At 45.4% G+C, this 27,603-nt stretch overlaps 1 protein-coding gene across 1 annotated transcript in view; it reads left to right on the top strand.

Moving 5' to 3' along the window:
- Window positions 1–27,603, top strand: part of LOC311135752 (acetyl-CoA carboxylase 1-like) — a 58,018-nt gene that overhangs the window by 9,685 nt on the left and 20,730 nt on the right. Inside the window, exons 3-35 of the mRNA XM_084169797.1 lie at window positions 3,894–4,038; window positions 4,140–4,278; window positions 4,699–4,808; window positions 4,927–5,008; window positions 5,134–5,232; window positions 5,981–6,198; window positions 6,351–6,560; window positions 6,710–6,880; window positions 7,740–8,065; window positions 8,200–8,454; window positions 8,607–8,834; window positions 8,954–9,104; window positions 9,191–9,325; window positions 9,477–9,623; window positions 11,389–11,577; window positions 11,703–11,803; window positions 11,884–11,972; window positions 12,278–12,402; window positions 12,527–12,640; window positions 12,747–12,860; window positions 12,979–13,068; window positions 13,249–13,367; window positions 16,217–16,245; window positions 19,696–19,837; window positions 20,425–20,568; window positions 20,725–20,827; window positions 21,925–22,032; window positions 22,287–22,343; window positions 22,622–22,666; window positions 25,832–25,873; window positions 26,690–26,905; window positions 27,009–27,164; window positions 27,310–27,534. Of these exons, the coding sequence (XP_084025923.1) occupies window positions 3,894–4,038; window positions 4,140–4,278; window positions 4,699–4,808; window positions 4,927–5,008; window positions 5,134–5,232; window positions 5,981–6,198; window positions 6,351–6,560; window positions 6,710–6,880; window positions 7,740–8,065; window positions 8,200–8,454; window positions 8,607–8,834; window positions 8,954–9,104; window positions 9,191–9,325; window positions 9,477–9,623; window positions 11,389–11,577; window positions 11,703–11,803; window positions 11,884–11,972; window positions 12,278–12,402; window positions 12,527–12,640; window positions 12,747–12,860; window positions 12,979–13,068; window positions 13,249–13,367; window positions 16,217–16,245; window positions 19,696–19,837; window positions 20,425–20,568; window positions 20,725–20,827; window positions 21,925–22,032; window positions 22,287–22,343; window positions 22,622–22,666; window positions 25,832–25,873; window positions 26,690–26,905; window positions 27,009–27,164; window positions 27,310–27,534 (4,624 nt within the window). The remainder of the gene's footprint in view (window positions 1–3,893; window positions 4,039–4,139; window positions 4,279–4,698; window positions 4,809–4,926; window positions 5,009–5,133; window positions 5,233–5,980; window positions 6,199–6,350; window positions 6,561–6,709; window positions 6,881–7,739; window positions 8,066–8,199; window positions 8,455–8,606; window positions 8,835–8,953; window positions 9,105–9,190; window positions 9,326–9,476; window positions 9,624–11,388; window positions 11,578–11,702; window positions 11,804–11,883; window positions 11,973–12,277; window positions 12,403–12,526; window positions 12,641–12,746; window positions 12,861–12,978; window positions 13,069–13,248; window positions 13,368–16,216; window positions 16,246–19,695; window positions 19,838–20,424; window positions 20,569–20,724; window positions 20,828–21,924; window positions 22,033–22,286; window positions 22,344–22,621; window positions 22,667–25,831; window positions 25,874–26,689; window positions 26,906–27,008; window positions 27,165–27,309; window positions 27,535–27,603) is intronic.

Below are 27,603 nucleotides of genomic sequence, written 5' to 3'. Positions count from 1 at the left end.
TCTGATATTTATGTGCAGAAAACCAAGACTTTTACGGTTACAGAAGTCAACAAATGATAGCTCCTGGGAAGTAGGAGTGATACTGGGGGCTGCAGGGCCTGGGTTAGCCTCTACATCACCAGAGGAACAGAGGAGGACTAGAATAAGGATACGACTAAAGGCTTTAAGAACTGGTCTTCTAGTGCGTTGGGTACATAGAATAAAGGGGGCAGTTCTCCGGGCGTTGTAGAAAAGATTCAGGTCATTATGTACAGAAAAGGATATGGAAGGATATGAGTACAGTTCAGGTAACCCTAAGCGTTGGGTAACAATGAAAGAGATAGCGTCATTGGAGGCATCGATGGAGCCGGTCTCGGCGTGTATGGGGGGAGGAACAAAGGAACTATATGAGGCAGTTTGAGAGGGACTAGGGGTTCTACATTGAAATTGTATAATAAGAACTAACCCAAACAGCAATAGGCAAGGCATAATTGACATGGGGAGAGAGGCATAAAGCAGTCATGTGTTATTAGAGAGAGCTAAGACACAACTGGAAATAGCGATAACGTTTGGGCTAAGACTAAACAGAATAAACAGGACAGGGTACCGTGTAAAGGAACAGTCCAGCAGGCATCAGCTGTGCAGCTGAGTGATCATAAGGTCCAGTGAACAGCAATATGTGAGTCCGAGAGCAGTTCAAATTGGTGCTTCAGCACAGCTAGCAGGGAGCACAGTTGTAGTTTGCGTGTGCTAGCGGGCCGGGGGTGGCAGATGGATCTTCGTGGTCGTCGCAACGGGAAGCCTGTTGAAACCACATCAGACTATTTCGTCGGCAAACCAGTCGTGTTGGATCGGCGGGGCTCAGTGTCAACACTAGGAGGTCCCGTCCGGTTGACAGAGAGGTAGATAGCCGGGAGATGGGCCTGAGGCTAGCTCAAGGCTAACTGGTGCTTGCTATAGGGTAATGGTAATCAGCCAACAACAGGTTGCAGCTAGCTAGCTGGTTGTGATGATCCGGCGCTAGGGTCCAGTGATTCCGGCAGAAAGTCCAATAAGCTCTGGGTCGATAGCACGCTGGGTCGATAGCACGCTGTGCAGACTGGCCGACGAATTGTCCAGGCTAGAGCTAGAGCTGGCTGGTGGATAGTGTAGGCCACGGACAATGGTGACGACGCTAACGGTGACTAATAACAGGTAGCCACTATTTTCAGCTTACGGTTCTTGATGAAAGTTATAAAGAAATAATAGAATCCTTTCCACGTTGGGTGAGGCGGGTTGCAGGAAAGTATATTTTGTTAAAGAATGAAAGTAAAAAAATTGAGAAATATAGACAAAAAAACAAGAAACGGGATATTTACACAGGACGAAAAATAAAAGCGACCGCACTGCTACGCCATCTTGGAACTATTCATCACGTTGTAGAGCAGGGATCATCAACTAGATTCAGCCGCGGGCCGATATTATTATTTTTATATTTTTTATTGAGCGGATTGTCAGGGGGCCGGAACATAGTTGCAAATAATTTGCATACTGCAAATTGATCGCAATAAAAATGTATTTATTGATTTGGCCTTCTTGCGGTCAATTTGCAGTATGCAAATTGTTTGACTAAAACATAATAATTTCATACCATGCTTATGTTTGTGTACGGTCACATACACTGAGTGTACAAAACATTAGAACATGCTCTTTCCGTGACAGACTGACCAGGTGAAAGCTATGATCCCTTATTGATGTCACCTGTAAAATCCACTTCAATCAGTGTAAATGAAGGGGAGGAGACAGGTTAAAGAATGATTTTTAAGCCTTGCGACAATATGGATTGTGTATGTGTGCCATTCAGAGGGTGAATGGGCAAGACAAAAGATTTAAGTGCCTTTGAATTGGGTATGGTAGTAGGTGTCAGGCACACCGGTTTGAGTGTGTCAAGAAAAGTAACGCTGCTGGATTTTTTTACACTCAACAGTTTCCCGTGTGTCTCAAGAATGGTCCACCACCCAAAGGACTTCCAGCCAACTTGACACAACTGTGGGAAGCATTGGCGTTAACATGGGCCAGCATCCCTGTGGAATGCTTTCGACACCTTGTAGAGTCCATGCCCTGACGAATTGAGGCTGTTCAGAGGGAAAAAGGGGATGCAACTCAATATTAGGAAGGAGTTCCTAATGTTTTGTACACTCAGTGTTCATTTTATCTCTCTATTATGTGTGGAAATACTTTGGAACAGATTTCTAAAATGAAAATCACCTGGGGCTGATTTGCTGGTGTTTTTTAAAATATTTTATGTCCCAGAAAACATAGGGGCCAAATAAAATCACTGAATTTGGCCAGCAAGCCACCAGTTGGGGAACCCTTTTGTAGAGTCCATGTTACAGCAGAAACTGACTCAACCGCACGAATGCCCGGACCTCCAGTCTTCAGTCAGCTTTTTTAAAAATGTGTAAATGGTTATGATGGTTATTTTATTTTCATGGCGGTTTTCATCCATAACCATCGGTTACACAGTTATACAGTAATTGTGCCAGCCCTAATAGAGACTGGTGAGATTCAACCCTACAGTCACTCTAGCAGTAAGGTTTTAGTGTTTGTGGTGGGCCAATACACGGAAGAAGAAGTAAATATTCACACTGTTGTTCACCTGTCACCTAGGCCTAACTCTTTCCACACACATGGGGCTACATTCCATAGCCATGGTTGGACAATAGCAGTGTACACACTCCTATATTAGCCTATGTGGCAGTCATTTGGTGGGAGGAAAGAAAGAAAACAATTGAAATGTACATCAGATATCAAGTTAAGTTTAACTAAACATCATGCCAAAGTATTTATCTACAGTCTATATGGTATTGACTGAGCTTTCAGACTGTTATTATGATGTGCCAGTCTGACAGAAAGAGGGAGGCATGTTTTTGTTGTTGATCCTTTTTTAGCACCTCACATTTCAGTGATTAGTTTCACAGCTCTCCACAGCTGCCCTATCCTGTCTGGTTGGGCTTCAGGGGACAGGGGAGTATGTGATGGGGGAGTGTGAGGGTTGATGATGAAACTGGAATTACTGGACAGTGGTAGAGGAGACTCTCCTCCCCCACCCCTCTCTCCTATAGGACAAGGGGGAGCTCAGCTGTGCTCAGTAATGGGAAGTGCCATTCTCTGGGGGCTTCATTCAGAGGCCTCTGTCTGCCTGTCTGAATGTAGCATGCCTGCAGAGCAGAGCACAGAGCTCCCCAATCTCCTCAAGATGCAACAGTGCAGTGTCAGGCCACAGCAGCCAGCCAAACGCAGACTGGGGGCTCTGCCTCTGCCACACCCTCCTGGGCGACTGGATGCCTGCTCCTCCTCCCCATCCTCCCACTGGCTCTCTCTGAGGGTGGAGCCTAGTTTATTTTTCGCTCAGAGGAAACGCTTGCCCTAGCCTGTAAACAACATTTCAGGAATGAGCTCCTCCTGCGACTGGTTGGTGATGGTGTGTTGTACATCATCCCATGGTGATGTAATGCAACTGTTGTTAAAACACAGCTGTCAGCCTACAAGGTCGACAGATCTGGTTTGGTGTTTTTTCCTGGCTGGGGAAGGCTTACGCTTGAAATAGACTTGAAGTGTAAAGACTCTTCAGCAGGGCAAGAGCACTTCCCTCACGTGCTGCTTGTGCAGCCAGTGTAGCATCTCTCATTGATCCCAGTGAGACTGTTTCACCAGCACTTGCGCTACGCTTACGTTATGTGTCTGCTGTAGTTTGGTTGTTATCCTATTATGCTTGTGTGTATATTGGCTGTGTCAAATAGGCTAGCCCTACTTTCATGTATTTTTAATATATACATTTTTATGATTGTGTTATGTTTATGACAAATGCTGGGAAATGGTGAACCCCACCAACCGTACACTAGGGTGTTCTCTTAATGCTGAAATAATGTCAGTCGTTTACACAGACCAAGCATGTCTGGGCTGCACCTGGTCAAGCAGGGACGAGACCGCCGTCGCATCGACCTGCAGAGAGATTTCACCGTGGCCTCCCCCGCCGAGTTCGTCACCCGCTTCGGAGGCAATAAGGTCATCGAGAAGGTAAGACCAGGGCTTCTTTAGCTTCTGTGGCCTAGTTTTACCACGTTATTGACAGAGTATTTCAGAGACTAGTCCCCCACTCGCATCTCTTCCTGTCTCAGGTCCTCATTGCCAACAATGGCATCGCGGCGGTTAAGTGCATGCGCTCCATCCGCCGCTGGGCTTACGAGATGTTCCGCAACGAGCGTGCCATCCGCTTTGTCGTCATGGTAACCCCCGAGGACCTGAAGGCCAATGCAGGTGAGCTTTACATCAAGGTAGCATCACCACTAGTAACAGCAGAGTAACCGTGTCGCTGTAGTCTACCCAGCCTCTCCTAACTCTGCTTAATGACCCGTTAAGCAGAGTTAAACAAGCAGACCCTCCAGGCTCCCAGGGATGGACCAGAGCAGGCTGTCTGTTGGTTTTGTCTTGAACGGCACTGAACAGCCAAGAATGCCCTAGTTCAGAAGAAAAGGCTCTGTCTGATGGTGTAGAAAGGCAGTGCATTCTGAAAGTGCTATCGTGTGTAAATAGTTTTGCACTGGTGGTGAGGTTTAGATGAGATGATAGCAAGCCAATATTGAGAGACGAAAGATAAGATTAAATGTTGGACTGTTATACATGCTATCTTATGTGCAGAGCAGACCTAAATGGTTTTCACTCCACTATCTTCAACAGAGTACATAAAGATGGCCGACCACTATGTGCCTGTGCCAGGAGGGACCAATAACAACAACTATGCCAACGTGGAGCTCATTCTGGACATTGCCAAGCGAATACCTGTGCAGGTACTGCTAGACATTCATTTATTTAGGGCTAGATTAGACCTTCATATAAATAGTGATTGAACTTTCTTGTAATCTGTGTTTGAACTTGTGTTGTTTGTAATGCTTGTGGTGTCTCCAGGCTGTATGGGCTGGGTGGGGCCATGCCTCAGAGAATCCCAAACTCCCAGAGCTGCTCATGAAGAATGGCATTGCCTTCATGGGTAAGACTGTGTTTTCAGCTGACTAGTTATTTCATCCACACACAGAGCCATGTATACTGCTTTTAGTCCCTCTGTCCTGTGCCTGAGTTGGCCTGTAAGATGTTGTGTTCTGTGCCCACATCCAGGTCCTCCTAGCCAGGCCATGTGGGCACTAGGGGACAAAATCGCCTCATCCATCGTGGCTCAGACAGCTGGCATCCCAACCCTGCCATGGAGCGGAGCAGGTATGTCCGTGCACCGTTTAATACTACTGATGTCTTAGAAGTAAGTGTGTTGTTAGACTGCTCCCGTGGTGTGTGTGTTAGGCTTGGGCGGTATACCGTACCGTATATCGGGGTATTTTGAAATACCCACGGTGCATATATTTATATTGAATAATTGTTTTCACAAAAATTAAATTGAGCCAGTCACATGGTATGTTTGTCTCAAAGAGCACACAGAGCAAACAGAAGTTTCGTGATGTGATGAACCACTGTTGAGCAGCGCAAGAAAGGTGATCAAGTTACACTGGAAATTCACTAGCTACTAATGTTTGCCAGCTAAATATCTTATAACTATAAGTTAACTATCTAAGATGTGCCAAATAAATGTTTTCCAGCTTAGGGCTCCAGCTATGCATTTGTTTTGCTAACTTGCTAGCTATAGGTGGCTAGCTTGCAAGGTCAAGCTTCTTGGTTACAGAAGAGACAATCAATCCCCTCCTGGATGAAGTGTGACTAGACCTTTGAGATAGTTGAATAACTTTATGACTTGGGTTTTCTGTCCTTGCAATTAGTTTATGTTCGCTTGCATTTGTTAGCATCTAGCTAGCATCCGCTATGGGAATTCTCTAGTACTTTGTTAGCATTTGTTAGCATATTTTTTTGGGGGTGAAAGGAATAGAGCCCCTTGTGTGCACTGCCGGTAATACCGAACACACTGGTATGGAAATCTGGATACCGCCCAACCCTAGTGTGTGTGTGTGTGTCTCAGGACTCACAGTAGAGTGGACAGAGAGTGACCAGAAGAAGAGGATCATCAACGTTCCACCTGATCTGTATGAGCTGGGCTGCATCCATGATGTGGAGGCAGGACTGAAGGCTGCAGAGGTGGTGGGCTACCCTGTGATGGTGAAGGCCTCAGAGGGAGGTGGAGGAAAGGGCATCCGCAAAGTCAACTGTGCTGATGACTTCCCCAACCTCTTCAGACAGGTGAGAAGTCCAGTCTAATTCCAGTATCAGTATATGGTTATGATGGGCTGAAATACATGATCAGTATGTGTATAATTATCTAAATGACGTTATCAGTATGTGTATGATTTTGATTGACTAACCCCTCATGCCCCCTCTCCTTGGCTCCTCAGGTCCAGACAGAGGTTCCAGGCTCACCCATCTTCGTGATGCAGCTGGCCAAACACGCTCGTCACCTGGAGGTCCAGCTCCTGGCTGACCAGTACGGCAACGCCATCTCCCTGTTCGGCAGAGACTGCTCCGTACAGCGGCGACACCAGAAGATCATCGAGGAGGCGCCTGCCACCATCGCCGCCTCAGATGTGTTTGAGGACATGGAGAGGGTATGGCACAATTTTTGCTATTGGATGGGGACTTTGCCATGAGAAGAGCTATGCCAATATGTTGTAATTTGAGAGAGACTATGACCAGAGGAACTCGCTGACCTGTGGTTAGGTTGCCGGGTTGTGACAGTCTATTCCTCACTCCTCAGTGTGCAGTGAAGCTGGCTAAGATGGTGGGCTACGTCAGTGCTGGCACAGTGGAGTATCTCTACAGCCAAGATGGCAGCTTCTACTTCCTAGAACTCAACCCTCGTCTGCAGGTGGAACACCCCTGTACTGAGATGGTGGCCGACGTCAACCTGCCTGCTGCACAGCTGCAGGTCTGTGTGTGTGTGTGTTTGGTTTTACTATCCTTGTGGGGACCAGAAGTCTTCAGAAAGATAGTAAAACAAGGAACATTTAGACAAGTGGGTATTTTAGGCTTAGGTGTTAGGTTTAGGGGTCAGGGAAAATAGGATTTTGAATGGGAATCAATTGTTTGGTCCCCACAAGGATAGCAAAACAAACGTGTGTGTGTGTGGTGTCCTGCCCTGCTTCTGTTCAGTCTGTGTTGTACATCTCTGTTGAGTAGGCACACCTCACTGTTCTCGATAGTGAGTTTTATTCTGGGCCTCTGTCTCCATGGTAACTGGCTAGGTTAGAGCGAGCTAAGCTAATGTGCAGAAACAGGGAATCCACCCCCCCCCCCCCCCCCCCCCCACGTGTCTACTCCGCTGTGTGTAGACAAACTGATAGAGCTGCTGCTGAAAAAGGCAGGCGTCTGTCTGTGCTGTGAGGGAGGGATCTGCTCTGTCTGTCAACCTCTCTGCAGCATAGACACTATCTAATCTCACTAGGCAGGAAGGGAAAACAGACAAAACATGGGATACAACAGGGCTTGGACTCCTCTCAGTGAGTTACACAAAGGTCCAGGCAGGAAGAGTCCATAGGAGAAAGTTCATAACCGTGTTCTAAGTGAGAGAGAAAATATCTGTTTCATTCAAGACACTATGTTCCTCTATTTCAGCCAAATAAAACCCTAGCTACCATTTAGGAAATGAAAGGGAAATTCCCCTTTGATAAAATTGTTAATAATGATAATTTAACTTCTAAACATTGGACTTTTATCATTCTTTTAAAGACCCATTTGTTTGACCAAAAATTATTTGTACAACAGACTATAACGGTCTTCCTCCTCAGATTTCCATGGGGATCCCCCTACACCGTATTAAGGACATCAGAATGATGTATGGGGTCCAGCCCTGGGGAGACTCTATGATTGACTTTGAGGGTCTGTCCACGGCCCCCTCCCCACGTGGACACGTCATCGCTGCCCGCATCACCAGTGAGAACCCGGATGAGGGTTTCAAGCCGAGCTCAGGCACGGTGCAGGAGCTGAACTTCCGCAGTAACAAGAATGTGTGGGGATACTTCAGTGTGGCAGCGGCCGGAGGCCTGCATGAGTTTGCAGACTCCCAGTTTGGCCACTGCTTCTCCTGGGGAGAGAACCGAGAAGAGGCCATCTCGTTAGTACACACACACACACACACACACACACACACACACACACACATTAGAAATACTCATGTAAAGTTCATTGTGTTTGTAGTCAGTAACACCCAATGATGTATGGTAACACCTCTCGTGTGTGTGTGCGCAGTAACATGGTGGTGGCCCTGAAGGAGCTGTCTATCAGAGGAGACTTTAGGACCACAGTAGAGTACCTCATCAAGCTGCTGGAGACGGAGAGCTTCCAGCACAACACCATCGACACAGGCTGGCTGGACAGGCTCATCTCAGAGAAGATGCAGGCGGAGCGTCCTGACACCATCCTGGGCATAGTGAGCGGGGCTCTACACGTGGCTGACGTCAACCTGAGGAACAGTGTCTCCAACTTTCTGCACTCTCTAGAAAGGTGAACGTTACTTTAAGCATTTAAGAATGTTACAACTTCAGTCCAGCGAGAAGCTGCAGTGCTCCGGTGACTTTGGGATTACTATTGATTTTGACCCTACACAATTCTACACACCATCTCACCCTCCTCTCTTCCCCTCTCCCCCTCTACAGAGGCCAGGTGCTGCCCGCACACACTCTTCTCAACACCGTGGATGTGGAGTTGATCTATGAGGGTACTAAGTATTGTCTGAAGGTGACACGTCAGTCCCCCAACTCCTATGTGGTCATCATGAACAGCACCTCAGCAGAGGTGGACGTCCATCGCCTCAGCGACGGGGGCCTGTTGCTCTCCTACGATGGCAGCAGCTACACCACCTACATGAAGGAGGAGGTGGACAGGTAGGATGGAAAGAAAGAAAGAAAGATTACATGCATTCTTTATTAAAAGGAATTTTGAGGGGATTGCTAGGGGTTGATTTAGAATTGGGCAATAGACTGAAAGAGATTCTTTTTCCCAGGTACCGTATCACCATTGGGAATAAGACGTGTGTGTTTGAAAAGGAGAATGACCCGTCGCTGCTTCGCTCGCCCTCAGCAGGGAAACTCATCCAGTACACCGTGGAGGACGGGGGGCACGTGTTCTCTGGCCAGTGTTACGCTGAGATAGAGGTGTGTAACATATGGTTGTATGGTTGGGATTTGGTTATTTAGGTAAGATATGGTTTGGCCAACGGCACACACTCCACCTGTTTCAGGTGATGAAGATGGTGATGACGCTGACTGCGCTGGAGTCTGGCTGTATCCACTATGTGAAGAGGGCTGGTGCCGTGCTGGAGCCTGGCTGTGTCATCGCCAAGCTGCAGTTAGATGATCCTAGCAGGGTACAACAGGTCAGTGTGGCAGGATGTGTCTGACACTGGGTAATTTTAGCAATATTTAACTAAATATGCTCCTTGTATTTTGTACTGGAAATATGGATTAGCAAAACTGAATGTTCCATGTGAGACTTTAGAAGTATTTTGTAACGTGCGTGTCTCTCAGGCGGAGCTGCACCACGAGGCTCTGCCCATCATCCAGGCGGTGGCGTTGAGAGGAGAGAAGCTCCACAGGGTCTTCCACAGCACCCTGGACCACCTGGTGCACATCATGAGTGGCTTCTGCCTGCCTGAACCCTTTTTCAGTGGAAAGGTAGTTGTCCACTACTACTGCACATACATACAGTGCCTTGCAAAAGTATTCATCCCCCTTGGCGTTTTTCCTATTTTGTTGCATTACAACCTGTAATTTAAATGGATTTTTATTTGGATTTCATGTAATGGACATACACAAAATAGTCCAAATTGGTGAAGTGAAATGAAAAAAATAACTTGTTTCAAAAAATTCTAAAAAATTAATAATGGAAAAGTGGTGCGTGCATATGTATTCACCCCCTTTGCTATGAAGCCCCTAAATAAGATCTGGTGCAACCAAATACCTTCAGAAGTCACATAATTAGTTTTTAAAAAGTCCACCTGTGTGCAATCTAAGTGTTACTTGATCTGTCAAATGATCTCAGTATATATACACCTGTTCTGAAAGGCTCCAGAGTCTGCAACACCACTAAGCAAGGGGCACCACCAAGCAAGCGGCACCATGAAGACCAAGGAGCTCTCCAAACAGGTCAGGGACAAAGTTGTGGAGAAGTACAGAGCAGGGTTGGGTTATAAAAAAATATCTGAAACTTTGAACATCCCACGGAGCATCATTAAATCCATTATTAAAAAATTGAAAGAATATGGCAGCACAACAAACCTGCCAAGAGAGGGCCGCTCACCAAAACTCACGGACCAGGCAAGGAGGGCATTAATCAGAGAGGCAACAAAGAGACCAAAGATAACCCTGCAGGAGTATCTGTTCATAGGACCACTTTAAGCCGTACACTCCACAGAACTGGGCTTTACGGAAGAGTGGCCAGAAAAAAGCCATTGCTTAAAGAAAAAAATAAGCAAGCACGTTTGGTGTTCGCCAAAAGGCATGTGGGAGACTCCCCAAACATATGGAAGAAGGTACTCTGGTCAGATGAGACAAATTTAGCTTTTTGGCCATCAAGGAAAACGCTATGTCTGGCGCAAACCCAACACCTCATCACCCCGAGAACACCATCCCCACAGTGAAGCATGGTGGTGGCAGCATCACACTGTGGGAATGTTTTTCATCGGCAGGGACTGGGAAACTGGTCAGAATTGAAGGAATGATGGATGGCGCTAAATACAGGGAAATTCTTGAGGGAAACCTGTTTCAGTCTTCCAGAGATTTGAGACTGGGACGGAGATTCACCATCCAGCAGGACAATGACCCTAAGCATACTGCTAAAGCAACACTTGAGTGGTTTAAGGGGAAACATTTAAATGTCTTGGAATGGCCTAGTCAAAGCCCAGACCTCAATCCAATTGAGATTCTGAGGTATGACTCAAAGATTGCTGTACACCAGCGGAACCCATCCAACTTGAAGGAGCTGGAGCAGTTCTGCCTTGAAGAATGGGCAAAAATCCAAGTGGCTAGATGTGCCAAGCTTATAGAGACATACCCCAAGAGACTTGCAGCTGTAATTGCTGCAAAAGGTGGCTCTACAAAGTATTGACTTTGGTGGGGTGAATAGTTATGCACGCTCAAGTATTGTTTTTTTTTCTTATTTCTTGTTTTTTTTCACCATAAAAAAATATTTTGCATCTTCATAGTGGTAGGCATGTTGTGTAAATCAAATGATACAAACCCCCAAAAAATCCATTTTAATTCCAGGTTGTAAGGCAACAAAATACGAAAAATGCCAAGGGGGTGAATACTTTCGCACGCATACATACACACACTCGCATACGTGCAAAAATGTAAAAACAAAAGATGCCAATATTCTGTGTTCAAACATTAATCCGTATAAATTGGTAATATTGTGTGTGCGTGTGTTTTGTTTTCCCAGCTCAAGGAGTGGGTGGAGAGGCTGATGAAGACTCTTCGGGACCCCTCCCTGCCTCTGTTGGAGCTACAGGACATTATGACCAGTGTGTCAGGCCGGATCCCCCTCGCTGTAGAGAAATGCATCAAGAAGGAGATGGCCCAGTACGCCAGCAACATTACCTCTGTGCTCTGCCAGTTTCCCAGCCAGCAGGTACACACACACACACATTGTATTATTCAGGTTTGTTATTACATTATTTATGGTTATATTAAGTTGTTGATATGCAGAGTGCATTGGGAATACACCTGACTGATTTTGCCTGTTCTTTGGTCCAGATTGCCAACATCCTGGACAGTCATGCTGCCACTCTGAACAGGAAGTCGGAGAGAGAGGTGTTCTTCATGAACACTCAGAGCATTGTACAGCTGGTGCAGAAGTGAGTCCTGCTCTCAGCTTCAGGAATTTTAATTGCTGATTCTCTGTGCCAGACCATGCCCATGTTGTCTTTGTACCCAGGTACCGCAGTGGCATCCGTGGTCACATGAAGGCTGTGGTGATGGACCTGCTCAGACAGTACCTTAAAGTAGAGGTCCAGTTCCAGAATGGTGAGGAACATTACACTCTACTGCGAACATTAACAGGCTATGTTAAGCAATGAGTGTTCCTGGGTTGGTATAGAGGAAAAGGAAAGGATTAGCCTTTGCTTTTTAGTCTTGTAGGTCTTTGATTTATAAATAGGATGCAAAGGTCTTCTCTCAGGACTGCAGTTGCTCTATTTGTCCACGTGAGGGCACTGTTAGACAACACACATTTCATTTGCGCCTTACTTTGAGCTCCGTTTGATTTTCCTTTTCCTCTGAATCCTGTATACTGTGTGTGTGTGTGTGTGTGTGTGTGTGTGTGATTCCAGGACACTACGACAAGTGTGTGTTCACACTGCGTGAGGAGAACAAGGGAGACATGGCCAACGTGTTAAACTACATCTTCTCGCACGCCCAGGTCACCAAGAAGAACCTCCTGGTCACCATGCTCATCGTAAGTCCTTCCCTCTTTATGAATATATTGGTCATGATTAATTCATAAGTGTGTTTGTGAGACACAGAGTTGACTGTGTGTGTTGTCCTGTCTGTTTAAGACCAGAGTTGTGTGTGTGTTGTAGGACCAGCTGTGTGGCCGTGACCCCACCCTGACTGACGAGCTGATGGCCATTCTAACAGAGCTCACCCAGCTCAGCAAGACCACCAACGCCAAGGTGGCACTGCGCGCCCGCCAGGTCAGCACTCATCACTTCCTGTCTCTGAAGGGGGTCTTCCTGTTTTTGTGATTGATCAGGGTAAGAGTTGTCATCTTCTCACTCCCCTCTGTTTCCCCCTCCTCAGGTGCTGATCGCCTCCCACCTCCCCTCCTACGAGCTCCGCCACAACCAGGTGGAGTCAATCTTCCTCTCTGCCATCGACATGTACGGACACCAGTTCTGCATTGAGAACCTGCAGGTAGGGACAATGGCAGTTGTTGACTTTTTATTGACATTGCTGAAGGCAGTGGATTGAGGATCCTTGTTACTTTTTCACAGCATTTTCAAGATTCTGAATTCTCTCTCGTTCTTTGTAGAAACTGATCCTGTCCGAGACGTCCATCTTTGATGTGCTGCCCAACTTCTTCTACCACAGTAACCAGGTGGTCCGGATGGCTGCTCTGGAGGTGAGAGGAAGCAGACCGTGGTTTTTGGATTCAAAGCCACCATAGCTGGTTGCCCAGGGAATTTAACTGTATTTGCCACTGAACTAAGAGTGACATTTCAGGGGATTAAAGGTAACGATCCTCCACTGTAGCCAGATCTCTACTGTCTTAACTCTCTTGTGTCTGTGTTCCCCATCCCAGGTGTATGTACGTAGAGCCTACATCGCCTACGAGCTCAACAGCGTCCAGCACAGACAGCTGAAGGACAACACCTGCATCGTAGAGTTCCAGTTCATGCTGCCTACCTCCCACCCCAACAGGTACACACACACACACCAGATGGTTCTATATGGGACGTGGTTCTATATGGGAGGTGGTTCTACAGTGCATTCGAAAAGTATTCAGACCCCTTCACTTTTTCCACATTTTGTTACATTACAGCCTTTTTCTAAAATGGATTAAATTAATTGTTTTCCTCATCAATCTACACACTACCCCATAATGACAAAGCGAAAACAGGTTTTTAGACATTTTTGCAAATGTAAATTAAAAACAGAAATGCCTTTATTTACATAGGTATTCAGACCCTTTGGTATGAGACTTGAAATTGAGCTCCGGTGCATGCTGTTTCCATTGATCATCCTTGAGATGTTTCTACAACTTGATTGGAGTCCACCTGGGGTAAATTCAATTGATTGGACATGATTTGGAAAGGCACACACCTGTCTATATAAGATCCCACAGTTGACAGTGCATGTCAGAGCAAAAACCAAGCCATGAGGTCGAAGGAATTGTCCGTAGAACTCCAAGACAGGATTGTGTTGAGGCACAGATCTGGGGAAGTGACCCCAAAAATGTCTGCAGCACTGAAGGTCCCCAAGAACACAGTGGCCTCCATCATTCTTAAATTGAAGAAGTTTGGAACCACCAAGACTCTTCCTAGAGCTGGCCACCCGGCCAAATTGAGCAATCGGGGGAGAAGGGCCTTGGTCAGGGAGGTGACCAAGAACCCGATGGTCACTCTGACAGCGCTCTGGAGTTTCTCTGTGGAGATAGGAGTACCTTCCAGAAGGACAACCATTTCTGCAGCACTCCACCAATCAGGCCTTTATGGTAGCGTGGCCAGACGGAAGCCACTCCTCAGTAAAAGGCACATGACAGCCCGCTTGGAGTTTGCCAAAAGGCACCTAAAGGACTCTCAGACCATGAGAAACAAGATTTTCTGGTCTGATGAAACCAAGATTGAACTCTTTGGCCTGAATGCCAAGCGTCAAGTCTGGAGGAAACCTGGCACCATCACTATGGTGAAGCGTGGTGGCAGCATTATGCTGTGGGCATGATTTTCAGAGGCAGGGACTGGGAGACTAGTCAGGATCGAGGGAAAGATAAACGGAGCAAAGTACAGAGATCCTTGATGAAAACCTGCTCCAGAGCTCTCAGGACCTCGGACTGGGGCGACGGTTCACCTTCCAACAGGACAACGACCGTAAGCACACAGCCAAGACAACGCAGGAGTGGCTTCGGGACAAGTCTCTGAATGTCCTTGAGTGGCCCAGCCAGAGCCCGGACTTGAACCTGATCAAACATCTCTGGAGAGACCTGAAAATAGTTGTGCAGCGACGCTCCCCATCCAACCTGACAGAGTTTGAGAGGATCTGCAGAGAAGAATGTGAGAAACTCCCCAAATACAGGTGTGCCATGCTTGTAGCGTCATACCCAAGAAGACTCAAAGCTGTAATCGCTGCTAAAGGTGCTTCAACAAAGTACTGAGTAAAGGGTCTGAATACTTATGTAAATGTGATATTTCAGTTTTGTATTTTTAATACATTTTCAAAAATGTCTAAACCTGTTTTTGCTTTGTCATTATGGGGTATTGTGTGTAGATTGAGGGGGGGAAAAACAATTTAATCAATTTTGGAATAAGGCTGTAACGTAACAAAATGTGGAAATAGTGAAGGGGTCTGAATACTTTCCGAATGCACTGTATATGGGAGGTGGTTCTATATGGGAGATGAGCACTAAAAGAGACCAGAGTCTGTATAAGGAGAGTACTGTCTTTCACCATCTCCAGAAGGGTCCAGTTCTCATCTATGGTGCCTTGCTTCTTTTACCCACATTCCACTGTGTTCAACCCCTGAAAAACGCTCCTCATGTGCAAAAGCAAGTATTTTGTGAGAGCTCAAATACTTTCTCTGGTTTACAAAGAATGTGTGAGTGGAAACTGTAACTAGTCTCCTGTCAGCATAAGAGTCCCACTTTTGTTGATCTCTCCAGTCTGTCCACTGGATGACTGCAAGATTGTTTAAACTTTCTGAAGATATGTCTCACATCTATTTCAGTGACACACAACCAGAGAGACTCAGGACTTGTACTGTACATTTTCGATGTTTGTGTCGACTGCCTGTTATGGATCCCAGATACATACCCATGTTCTGTGTGTAATGTTGTGGATGATGATCTCTTTGCTTCTTGCTGCTGTGCCCATGTACAATTTGATATGGCTGATATATAACTGTTTGATCCAGTGTGTTGATCCCTCAGACATGAGATGCTGTAACCATCTCTCATTGACTGCTGTGCTCAGATTGTTGCATGCACCTGGTTTAACCTTTTAAAAATGTTTAAGCCATTTGCATTAACCAACCATGATTGGCTTCCTCATTGGAACTAAGCTAGCTGCATACATGCATGTCTCCCACCTCAGGAATGAACCAATACTCTCTGACCAAAGAATAGGCCTCTAGGGAGGCTTAGGACTATTGTTGCATTTCTGGAGGATCAGTTGTAGAGTGCAATGTGTGTGTTTATGAGACAATATATTTGATGTATGACAGTGCCCTAGAGTGTCACATTGATGTCTTGTTATAAAAGGGACAGGCTCTGACACCGCTGAACATCCAGCCCATGTGCTGTCACTTGTAATACATTGTTAGTTCATGAAGCCCTTGAGAAGTCAACAATAAGGCCTACCTTATGATAAAGATTGTTATAATATGTTAGGTTGTCAGGGGTAACACCATGTTCAAAATGTACCATATGACACGCTAACCAAATCCATAACACGTAGTCTCACACTTGTATGATTCACACACACTTCTCTGAGCCCTGACTGCATCCTCCTACTGATGCCTGCCTGCCTAACTAACCAATCAGTGTTGTTTGATTGCAGAGGGAACATCCCAACTCTAAACAGGTATAGTACACATTCTTCTTATTGCAACCAATATGTAGAACTTAGTGGAGGCTGATGGGAGGAGCTGTAGGAGGGCGGGCTCATTATAATGGCTGGAATTGAAACAGTGGAACAGTATCAAACATATGGAAACCACGTTTGACTCCGTTCCATTTATTATATTCCAGCTATTACAATGAGCCCGTCCTCTATAGCTCCTCCCACCAGCCTCATCTGGTAGACCTGTAGAAGCTCTAGACTAGAAAGCAGCATGGTCAAACAATCATCTGCAGAGAAATGTGGCTGAAAGCCGTAATGCCTGCAACATTTAGAATTTAATCAAATTGTAATTTCACGATCTACACTAAACAAAAATATAAATGCAACATGTAAAGTGTTGCTCCCATGTTTCATGAGCTGAAATAAAAGAGCACTGATATTTCCCATACACACAAAAAGCTTATTTCTCTCCAATTTTGTGCACAAATTTGTTTACATCCTTGTATGAACTGTAACTTAGTAAAGTCTTTGAAGTTGATGCATGTTGCGTTTTATTTTTCTTCTCTCTCTCTCATATATATATATATATATACAGTACCAGTCAAAAGTTTGGACACACCTACTCATTCCAGGGTTTTTCTTTATTTTTACTACATTGTAAAATAATAGTGAAGACATCAAAACTATGAAAAAACACATTGAATCATGTTGTACCAACAAAGTGTTAAACAAATCAAAATATATTTTATATTTGAGATTCTTCAAAGTAGCCACCCTTTGCCTTGATGACAGCTTTGTACACTCTTGGCATTCTCTCAACCAGCTTCATGAGGTAGTCACCTGGAATGCATTTCAATTAACAGGTGTGCCTTGTTAAAAGTGAATTTGTGGAACTTCTTTACTTCTTAATGTGTTTGAGCCAATCAGTTGTGCTGTGATAAAGTAGGGGTGGTATACAGAAGATAGCCCTATTTGGTAAAAGACCAATGTCCATATTATGGCAATAACAGCTCAAATAAGAAAAGAGAAACGACAGTCCATCATTACTTTAAGACATGGTCAGTCAATCCGTAAAATGTCAAGAACGTTCTTCAAGACTGTTGGAAAGCATTGCCAGCGGTTTAGACATTAATGGCTGTGTGAGTTATTTTGAGGGGACAGCAAAGGTACACTGTTATACAAGCTGTACACTCACTACTTTACATTGTAGCAAAGTGTAATTTCTTCAGTGTTGTCACATGAAAAGATATACTCAAATATTTACAAAAATGTGAGGGGTGTACTCACTTTTGTGAGATACTGTATATATGTGTGTGTGTATATATATGTGTTATATATATATATACTGCTCAAAAAAATAAAGGGAACACTTAAACAACACAATGTAACTCCAAGTCAATCACACTTCTGTGATATCAAACTGTCCACTTAGGAAGCAACACTGATTGACAATAAATGTCACATGCTGTTGTGCAAATGGAATAGACAACAGGTGGAAATTATAGGCAATTAGCAAGACACCCCCAATAAAGGACTGGTTTTGCAGGTGGTGACCACAGACCACTTCTCAGTTCCTATGCTTCCTGGCTGATGTTTTGGTCACTTTTGAATGCTGGCGGTGCTTTCACTCTAGTGGTAGCATGAAACGGAGTCTACAATCCACACAAGTGGCTCAGATAGTGCAGCTCATCCAGGATGGCACATCAATGCGAGCTGTGGCAAGACGGTTTTCTGTGTCTGTCAGCGTAGTGTCCAGAGCATGGAGGCGCTACCAGGAGACAGGCCAGTACATCAGGAGACGTGGAGGAGGCCGTAGGAGGGCAACAACCCAGCAGCAGGACTGCTACCTCCGCCTTTGTGCAAGGAGGAGCAGGAGGAGCACTGCCAGAGCCCTGCAAAATGACCTCCAGCAGGCCACAAATGTGCATGTGTCTGCTCAAACGGTCAGAAACAGACTCCATGAGGGTGGTATGAGGGCCCGACGTCCACAGGTGGGGGTTGTGCTTACAGCCCAACACCGTGCAGGACGTTTGGCATTTGCCAGAGAACACCAAGATTGGCAAATTCGCCACTGGCGCCCTGTGCTCTTCACAGATGAAAGCAGGTTCACACTGAGCACGTGACAGAGTCTGGAGACGCCATGGAGAACGTTCTGCTGCCTGCAACATCCTCCAGCATGACCGGTTTGGCGGTGGGTCAGTCATGGTGTGGGGTGGCATTTCTTTGGGGGGCCGCACAGCCCTCCATGTGGTAGCCTGACTGCCATTAGGTACCGAGATGAGATCCTCAGACCCCTTGTGAGACCATATGCTGGTGCGGTTGGCCCTGGGTTCCTCCTAATGCAAGACAATGCTAGACCTCATGTGGCTGGAGTGTGTCAGCAGTTCCTGCAAGAGGAAGGCATTGATGCTGTGGACTGGCCTGCCCGTTCCCCAGACCTGAATCCAATTGAGCACATCTGGGACATCATGTCTCGCTCCATCCACCAACGCCACTTTGCACCACAGACTGTCCAGGAGTTGGCGGATGCTTTAGTCCAGGTCTGGGAGGAGATCCCTCAGGAGACCATCCGCCACCTCATCAGGAGCATGCCCAGGCGTTGTAGGGAGGTCATACAGGCACGTGGAGGCCACACACACTACTGAGCCTCATTTTGACTTGTTTTAAGGACATTACATCAAAGTTGGATCAGCCTGTAGTGTGGTTTTCCACTTTAATTTTGAGGGTGACTTCAAATCCAGACCTCCATGGGTTGATAAATTTGATTTCCATTGATAATTTTTGTGTGATTTTGTTGTCAGCACATTCAACTATGTAAAGAAAAAAGTATTTAATAAGATTATTTCATTCATTCAGATCTAGGATGTGTTATTTTAGTGTTCCCTTAATTTTTTTGAGCAGTGTGTGTACGTGTGTGTGTGTGTGTGTGTGTGTGTGTGTGTGTGTGTGTGTGTGTGTGTGTGTGTGTATATGTGTGTATATATATATATATATATATACACACACACACATATACATATACATATATTAGTGCATCTTGTGGCAAGACAAGATAACGTTTGGCATTATTTAAATGTTTGGCTATACTGCTTGTTCTGTGTTACAAATTATCCCAAAAATGTATCAGATTTTTACAATTGGAGCTGAATCTGGTTGATCATGGGTCGTTTATGAAGTCAATGGCAACAGCATGGCATAATGCAGCATACTGGGAAGACAAAGAGTCTCTGTCTATTTCTGTGGGTTGTATTGTAGGTGTGTATGTACTGTATGCTATATTGTCTGTATACAAAGCATGGATCTTGTTCCGGTGAGAAATGGGGAGTCAAAAGATGTTGTAGGCTACATATACATTAACTGTGTAATATTCTGTAACAGAATGTTATCAAATATTGCTGAGTGAGATCAGATGTCCTGTTTCGCGTTGTGCTAGCTATGTTCTGAATGTGCTTCCTGCTGCTGTCCTGTCCTCTCAGGAAACTGGCTGCCCCTGCATCTTCTTAAGCCTGTGTCTGTGGACAGTAAAATACAGGACACTAAAGCACAGGATGATAAAACAAAGGATGATGCTAAAACGGAGGAGAATAAACCTCCAGATACGGATGACTCTTTGGACAGGTTGGGCCCAATAGCAGCCTCTAGGCTATATATCATATCATTCTGTGAGCTAACTTCTGGGCCTAACCTCGCTAAAAGGGGACTTGGCCTCTGTGTGGAGGGGAGGGAAGGACCTCTGAATACTAAAAACACCTAGAAGAATTTGAGGTCTTTCTACTATGTTTGGCTGAGGGATAATCTACTATGCTTCCATGTCCACTAACATTTATACAGATGTGCTCTTCTTTCACTTAATCTACCTCTTAGCATTTGAACACTGCTGCTGTGTTGTTCCATGAGTATTACATCCAGATCTAGAAGAGGCATATATGGTTCTTATATTCAGATCCTCATTCACTGTTCTGTGAGAACACTGCTATATTAGTGTTAGAATGGAAGTGAATGAGGAGTCACAATGTTCCTTCTGTCCCAGCAGCTTATCACAGAGATAATAAATACTGCTGTGTGATAGAACTGGCTGGTGGGGGGCTCTTAAAGGTGACTCTCCTTTGGGCCATAAATGGGCTCTTCCCTGATCCGTGCTCTGGGTTAGTGAATGTGTTTGCTGCAGGACCCTGGTCAAACGGCTGTCTGTGTTGTGATCCCAGGATGACGTTCTCGTCCAACCTGAACCACTACGGCATGGTGCACGTGGGCAGCGTGAGTGACGTCCTCCTGGACACCTCCTTCACCCCACCCTGCCAGCGCATGGGAGCCATGGTCTCCTTCCGCTCCTTCCAGGAGTTCACCAGGTGAGGGCTGGGCTCTTTGACCTTATCAAAATCATTACATTATAATGTTGTTATTATCCCACGTTGGGAAATGGCGTTATTGAATTGGAGCTGTAATACTGAGATATTACCTTAAGTGTGTGTGGTGTCTAACCGTGGTCCTTTCCTCTCCCTCAGGAACATTAAAGACGTGATGAGCTGCTTCTCTGACTCTCCTCCTCACAGCCCTACCTTCCCAGAGGGAGGGAACCCTGTGCTCTATGGAGAGGAAGACATCAAGGTCAGAACTGTCTGCTAGTACTGATTCTGAGGTGTATTGCAACACTAGAGAGTATTGTGACTGAGAGAGCCCTTTGTTTAATGCTACAAAGTAGAATGACCTTGCTATTCTTCACTTAGTCGCAATATTCACAACTGAAATTATTGGCACCCTTGATAAAGATGCGCAAAAAGACTGTATAAAATAAATAGTACAAATACTGAGTTATATTGGATGCAAAAATTTGGAGTAAAACTATTTTATATTCATACAATTGCTCAGAGAAAAATATTTTGTTTAACAAGTAATCTTATTTTTTTTCAAAAAGATAGGGGTCAAAATTATTGCCACCCCTGTTTTCAATACTCCGGCACCCTCCCCTTGCGAGGATAATGGGACTGAGCCTTTTTCTCAAATGTTTTATGAGATTGGAGAACACACTGGGAGGGATCTGACTTAGATCATTTCTCCATTCAGAATCCACAAAGAAATCTCAGTCTCCGGACTTGAACCCCATTGAAAACCTGTGGTTTGAATTGAAGAGGGCAGTCCATAAGCGCAGACTAAGGATATCAAGGATCTGGAAAGATTCTGTATGGAGGAATGGCCTAAGATCCCTCCCAATGTGTTCTCCAATCTCATAAAACATTTTAGAAAGTCTCAGTCCCAAAAATGTTGACCCCTGTCTTTTTTAGAGAAAAAAAGTATTACTTGTTAAACAAAATCTCTTTGTCGGAGCAATTGTATTAGTATAAAATAATATAATTTCCCCCCCAAAAAATGCACATACAATATAGCGCAATATTTGTATTGTTTATTTTATATCATATTTTTTGTTTATCTTTGGTCGCGTCCCCCTGCTCAAGCGTTGCATGCATCAACCATTGGTTGCATGCCATGTCATCGACTGTGTCATCGACTGACGGATTGCTATAACATATGATGTGGTTAGCTGATACATAAAATACCTATCAAGGCATTGTAAGATCTGGCAGGTGTCAGCAGTGCCTAGGCAGAGGAACGCGGCAAATATCAAGGGTGCCAATAAGATTGGTTGTGACTGTACTTTCTCTCTGAATTGTATGACTGATGTTTGTCTGCATGTGTTTGTGACGCAGAGTATCCAAGATGAGCCTGTTCACATCCTCAATGTGGCCATTAAGACTGACAGTGACATCGATGACGACGGCCTTGCTGCCATGTTCCGGGAGTTCACCCAGTCAGAGGTCAGATGAGCTTTTCAGGAAGTACAACTGGACACGTTTACATTTTAGTCATTTAGCAGACACTCTTATCCAGAGCGATTTACAGGAGCAATTAGGGTTAAGTGCCTTGCTCAAGGGCACATACAAATATATTACCTAGTCGGCTCGGGGATTCGAACCAGTGACCTTTCGGTTACTGGCCCAATGATCTTAACCACTAGGCTACCTGCCTCCCGGTCGCTCACACATTCTCTTCCTGTTTCTTCATCCCCCAGAAATCCCTGCTGTTTGAACATGGCATCCGCAGGCTAACCTTCCTGGTAGCTCAGAAGGTGAGGACTAAGATTCCCACTCCCCTACTCTACCCTCAGTTTTCTAAGCAACTATTTTCCAATCACCATCAATCTATCTTATCTTAATCACAATGATACTGGTTGAATCTACAGACATCCAGACGGCACGAGAGAGTCACACGTTTAATTTGGAATGGCCTGTAATTTGACTAATTTGTATCTCAAATTTGGCTGTTTTGTTTGCTCTCGATCTCTTCTATCTTTTTTTCCCTCTCTGTGTCCATGTCTTGCCTTTGCTGTGGGGTTTGTGCTGACAGGATTTCAGGAAGGCAGTCAACTATGAGGTGGACCAGAGGTTTCATGTGAGTAGACTGGGAGGATGTGGATGATGACTGCGGAACAGTACAGTTTGTCTTCCTGTATCGTCAACTCTCCCTTAAGCACTCCAAGTAGCTTTTAGATGGATTCAGGGAGATAATGACAGCATTTGAGACTAAAGAAATGTGGGTAAATGCCAGGTTCCCTTCTCTCTCCCCGCATCGTGACTGCAGGCCTTTGACTCGGTCGTCACTAGTTAAAACAGCCACAAAGTCATAATAATGGCTAAACCCCACCCATTTCTACATTTTCTCTTGTTAAAATCTGATTTTAAACCTAACCTTAACCTCACTGCTAACCTTATGCCTAACCCTAACTTTAAATTAAGACCAAAAAGCAAATTTGTGTAGCCAATTTGGACCTTGTAGCTGTGGAATCTGACTTTGTGTCTGTGTTCTCTAGTGGAAACCCTTTAAGAGAAGAACGGGTGCTGATGAGAGCTAATCCCTGCCGTTGGTGTGGCCCTCCTCGTTATGTGGGTTTGTGTCTCATACAGGAGACACATACTCAGTTCCTCTGAATAGCCTACCCTCTTCACAGACTACACTGACCAGTGTATTCACACATATTAAATCCTGTATTCTCTGTTATAGAGAGAATAGGGGATGTGATGTACTAACATCATTGTGTTGTTGTCAAGTCAGTCCTGTATACAGGCTTGTAGTGGGCATACTAGAACACAGCTCTCTGACAGCTCTCTTGTCATCATGTACACATTGAGTTGATGAGTGTGTTTGCAATTAGGCCAGTATTGTTTGGCCAAGTGGGGTACGATCACCAAAGCCAAACCTGCCAACCAGGCTTCTAGCTTGAGCATTCAGAAATACAAATCACTCCCTGTTGGAAAGATAATGTTTTATTCATTAGTTCAGATGTGACTGCTCCCTGTCATTATGTAAAAAGGACGTTTTGGGAAGATAAACTGTAATTTCACCCTCGGACACCAGGCCAAATAGGACGAGATCAGGGCTGTTGAATGTTAAACAGGCTGTGGCTGATCAAAGACTGATGCCATAGTGTTCCTCTTCAAGCTCACAGCAATTCACATGATAGCGCTCATCACAGCTCATTAAGGGAGAAATGTAGAACCTTAGAAGGAAATGTACCTGCTTACTCTTGTTAGAATGTCACTGTCATTTTCACCTGCAGTCATTGGGTTCTCTAGATGTCATGTCTATTTTTAGTCTAGATGGTTCTGTAACTTTAGGGTGTTTTCAAACTTGGTCCCTTTCAGACATGTTTTTTTTTTTTACTCAGTGCGGTTCACTTAATTTTTTGTGGTGTGTACAATCCAAAGGAACTCAGACCCCTCAAAAGAGCCCCCTGACGCGAACCGAACGGAGAGTGAGGGTGTTTTCACATATAGTCCTCTTGAAAATAACCGATCTCATTCCTCTTTAAAGTGAACTCTGGGGTAAAAAAAAACAGCAAAATAAATGTTATCTTTGTATTTACACTGCCCTTGCCTTTGAATGAGGACTCAACTCTTTTGCCAGTTCATTTTACCTGTTTTGTGGTCCGAGTCCTCTTTGCATTCACATTGCTACGTTTAGAAAGGAACAAAGATATTTTTCCAACATTCACTCAATGCACTCTGGGTTTTTACAATGTGCAGGAAAAACCATTCCATCAGAATGTGTTATCAGACAGCTAGATATACCTACTTACATTTTGGAAGCAAATTCTGGAAGCTTTTAGCTGCATTTAGTTAAAAGATGAGACATAATACTTTTAATCAGAAGATACTATTAACATGTAAATATTATTGGTAACAGAATAAATAGCAGAAGAATAACTGCAGATTAAATAATGCTCTAATTGACAATTGTACACCCAATGTAGGCTACTGCCCCTTTAAGAACTAGAATTGATTTTGTACCCTATGTTGTGATTCTCACCAAATATGTTCTCACACTATTCAAACCCCACAAGCGAATAAACAGCTTATGAAGCTCTCTTAGCCTATAGATCACATATTGCAAAAAAATAGTCTGAACTAAAAACTCCACAGATTTTGGAATTTCTGTGCATCCTTAACAATCGCTAATCAATATCACAAAAAAAAACAGCAGGTTTTTTTTCTGCGAACCTGCACAGCATCATCTTCTCTCTTTTGTGGCACCAATGTGAGGGGTTATGGCAGGGGAAACGGTGCTGTGGTAGTCTAGTGTGAGGGGTTATGGCAGGGGAAACGGTGTTGTGGTAGTCTAGTGTGAGGGGTTATGGCAGGGGAAACGGTGCTGCGGTAGTCTAGTGTGAGGGGTTTTGGCAGGGGAAACGGTGCTGCGGTAGTCTAGTGTGAGGGGTTATGGCAGGGGAAACGGTGTTGTGGTAGTCTAGTGTGAGGGGTTATGGCAGGGGAAACGGTGCTGCGGTAGTCTAGTGTGAGGGGTTTTGGCAGGGGAAACGGTGCTGCGGTAGTCTAGTGTGAGGGGTTATGGCAGGGGAAACGGTGTTGTGGTAGTCTAGTGTGAGGGGTTATGGCAGGGGAAACGGTGCTGCGGTAGTCTAGTGTGAGGGGTTTTGGCAGGGGAAACGGTGCTGTGGTAGTCTAGTGTGAGGGGTTATGGCAGGGGAAACGGTGCTGCGGTAGTCTAGTGTGAGGGGTTATGGCAGGGGAAACGGTGCTGCGGTAGTCTAGTGTGAGGGGTTATGGCAGGGGAAACGGTGTTGTGGTAGTCTAGTGTGAAGGGTTATGGCAGGGGAAACGGTGCTGCGGTAGTCTAGTGTGTGGTGTGGGAATAATGACAAGCGAACCCTAAAAAAGGGAACTGGACCAAGGATTTCAAGCGAACCGAACTCAGACCACCTCTCGATGGTCTCAGTTCGGTTCACTTCGGGGGCTCTTTCGAGGGGTCAGAGTTCCATTGGATTGTTCCCACTGGACAAAAAATTAAGCAAACCACACTGAGTTCACAAAAATTGGCTGAAAGGGACCAAGTGTGAAAACACTAAAGAGGACTATATGTGAAAACACCCTTAGTTGCAGCATAGCAGGGATCCTTGAATTCCTGGACTCAAAGCCCTAACTCTCATTCTTAGCCTGTATTAACCAGTAGAACTGGTAGGTTGACAACGCGTGTTCTTCACAACATGTGAATCTGTTTGTGTAACTGTACTCTCTCCTCACCTGTCTGTCTCTCACACAGAGAGAGTTCCCCAAGTTCTTCACCTTCCGGTCCAGAGACAAGGTGAGTGTCTTCACACGGTCTGTCAATATGAACACTGGCTTTATGGGCTACCATAAAATAATTTGGGAATAGTCTGCTCAGTGGTCAACAAATGGGTTGAATCCATCCCAAAAATATAAGGGGATTCATATTTGAAGTGCAAACACACAGACTGAATATAATACTGAGATGAAAGATGAGCCCAAATCGCCACGTTTCTCAATGTGTAGACTAGAGTTACAGTGGAAGAGCTAAGCCAGTTTCAACTAGGCAAGTGTCAATTTCACATGATGGCTACAATTGAGGTGAGGCAATTTGAATGAGATGGTTGCAGAAGTACCTTCCTGCTGTCCTTGCTCATCCCTTCGTTGGCACTGAAAGGCTCTCCATCATGATCAATGATGGCTCATCCCCTGCCTAAGCCCCTGATAGTCTCACTACAATGGCACCACCAAAACTCATTACCGTAACAAACTATTTAATGATGTCCCCATTTAAGAGAAATTACACCCATTAGCAGGCTGAGATTGCCTTTGATTTAATTTACTTAATGCAGTGTATGGCTGGCGGGCACCCTCTACTCTTATACAAACCCAATGCTCCTGAAACAGCCAATTTCCCCTTCTTCTGCCCCTATTAATATTGGGGATGATGGTAGGGCAGCCTAACTGGTAAAGTCATTTCTAGGCCTTGAGGAAAGATCATTCCCATCCCTTGAACCCTCAATTGGTTGGTGTGACAGTATCTTGCTGTGGATGGCTGTGTCCTGCTGTCTGTGACTGTGTCTTCTTGTGTGACTGCCTTGCTGTGTAACTGACTGTCCCCCTGCGTCTCCAGTTTGAGGAGGATAGGATCTACCGTCACTTGGAGCCTGCGCTGGCCTTCCAGCTGGAGCTGAACCGCATGCGTAACTTTGCCCTGACTGCCATCCCCTGTGCCAACCACAAGATGCACCTATATCTAGGCGCTGCCCGCGTGGAGGTGGGCACAGAGGTCACAGACTACCGCTTCTTTGTCCGGGCCATCATCCGTCACTCAGACCTGGTCACCAAGGTGAGAGCAATAATGACACAATGCTTACATGCCACTTTGTGTGTGTGTTTTGATTGTTACACCCCCCTCTGACCTCTGCTCCTGTCCTGTGTCTTATCTCCAGGAGGCGTCTTTTGAGTACCTCCACAACGAGGCAGAGCGTCTGCTGTTGGAGGCCATGGACGAGCTGGAGGTGGCCTTCAACAACACCACCGTACGCACCGACTGCAACCACATCTTCCTCAACTTTGTCCCCACCGTCATCATGGACCCCTCCAAGGTCAGTGGCAGCACACCCAAGACCTGTACATACACTGTGTTCACACATGTACATTGTTTGTACATGTTTGTACACTGTACATTTAGTGATGTGTTTTGGTATTGTATTGTTTATTACGAACTTCTCTCTATGTAACCATGTTCAGATTGAGGAGTCAGTGCGCTCCATGGTGATGCGTTACGGCAGTAGGCTGTGGAAGCTCCGGGTCCTCCAGGCTGAGCTAAAGATCAACATCCGGCTGACGCCCACAGGCAAACAGATCCCCATCCGCCTTTTCCTCACCAACGAGTCAGGCTACTACCTGGACATCAGCCTGTACAAGGAGGTCACTGACTCCCGTACGGGACAATTGGGGCCCAAAGATCGACAGGTGGGGCACTCGCACGTCACTCATCCCTCACGCCCGACACTCCCATCCAATCACAGGCAGGGGAAGCAG

This window comes from Coregonus lavaretus (genome assembly GCF_964263955.1).
Source record: "Coregonus lavaretus genome assembly, chromosome: 10".
Taxonomy (NCBI): Eukaryota; Metazoa; Chordata; class Actinopteri; order Salmoniformes; family Salmonidae; genus Coregonus; species Coregonus lavaretus.
The sequence above is the reverse complement of the archived record's forward strand: the minus strand, read 5'-3'. Positions and strand labels throughout refer to the sequence as shown.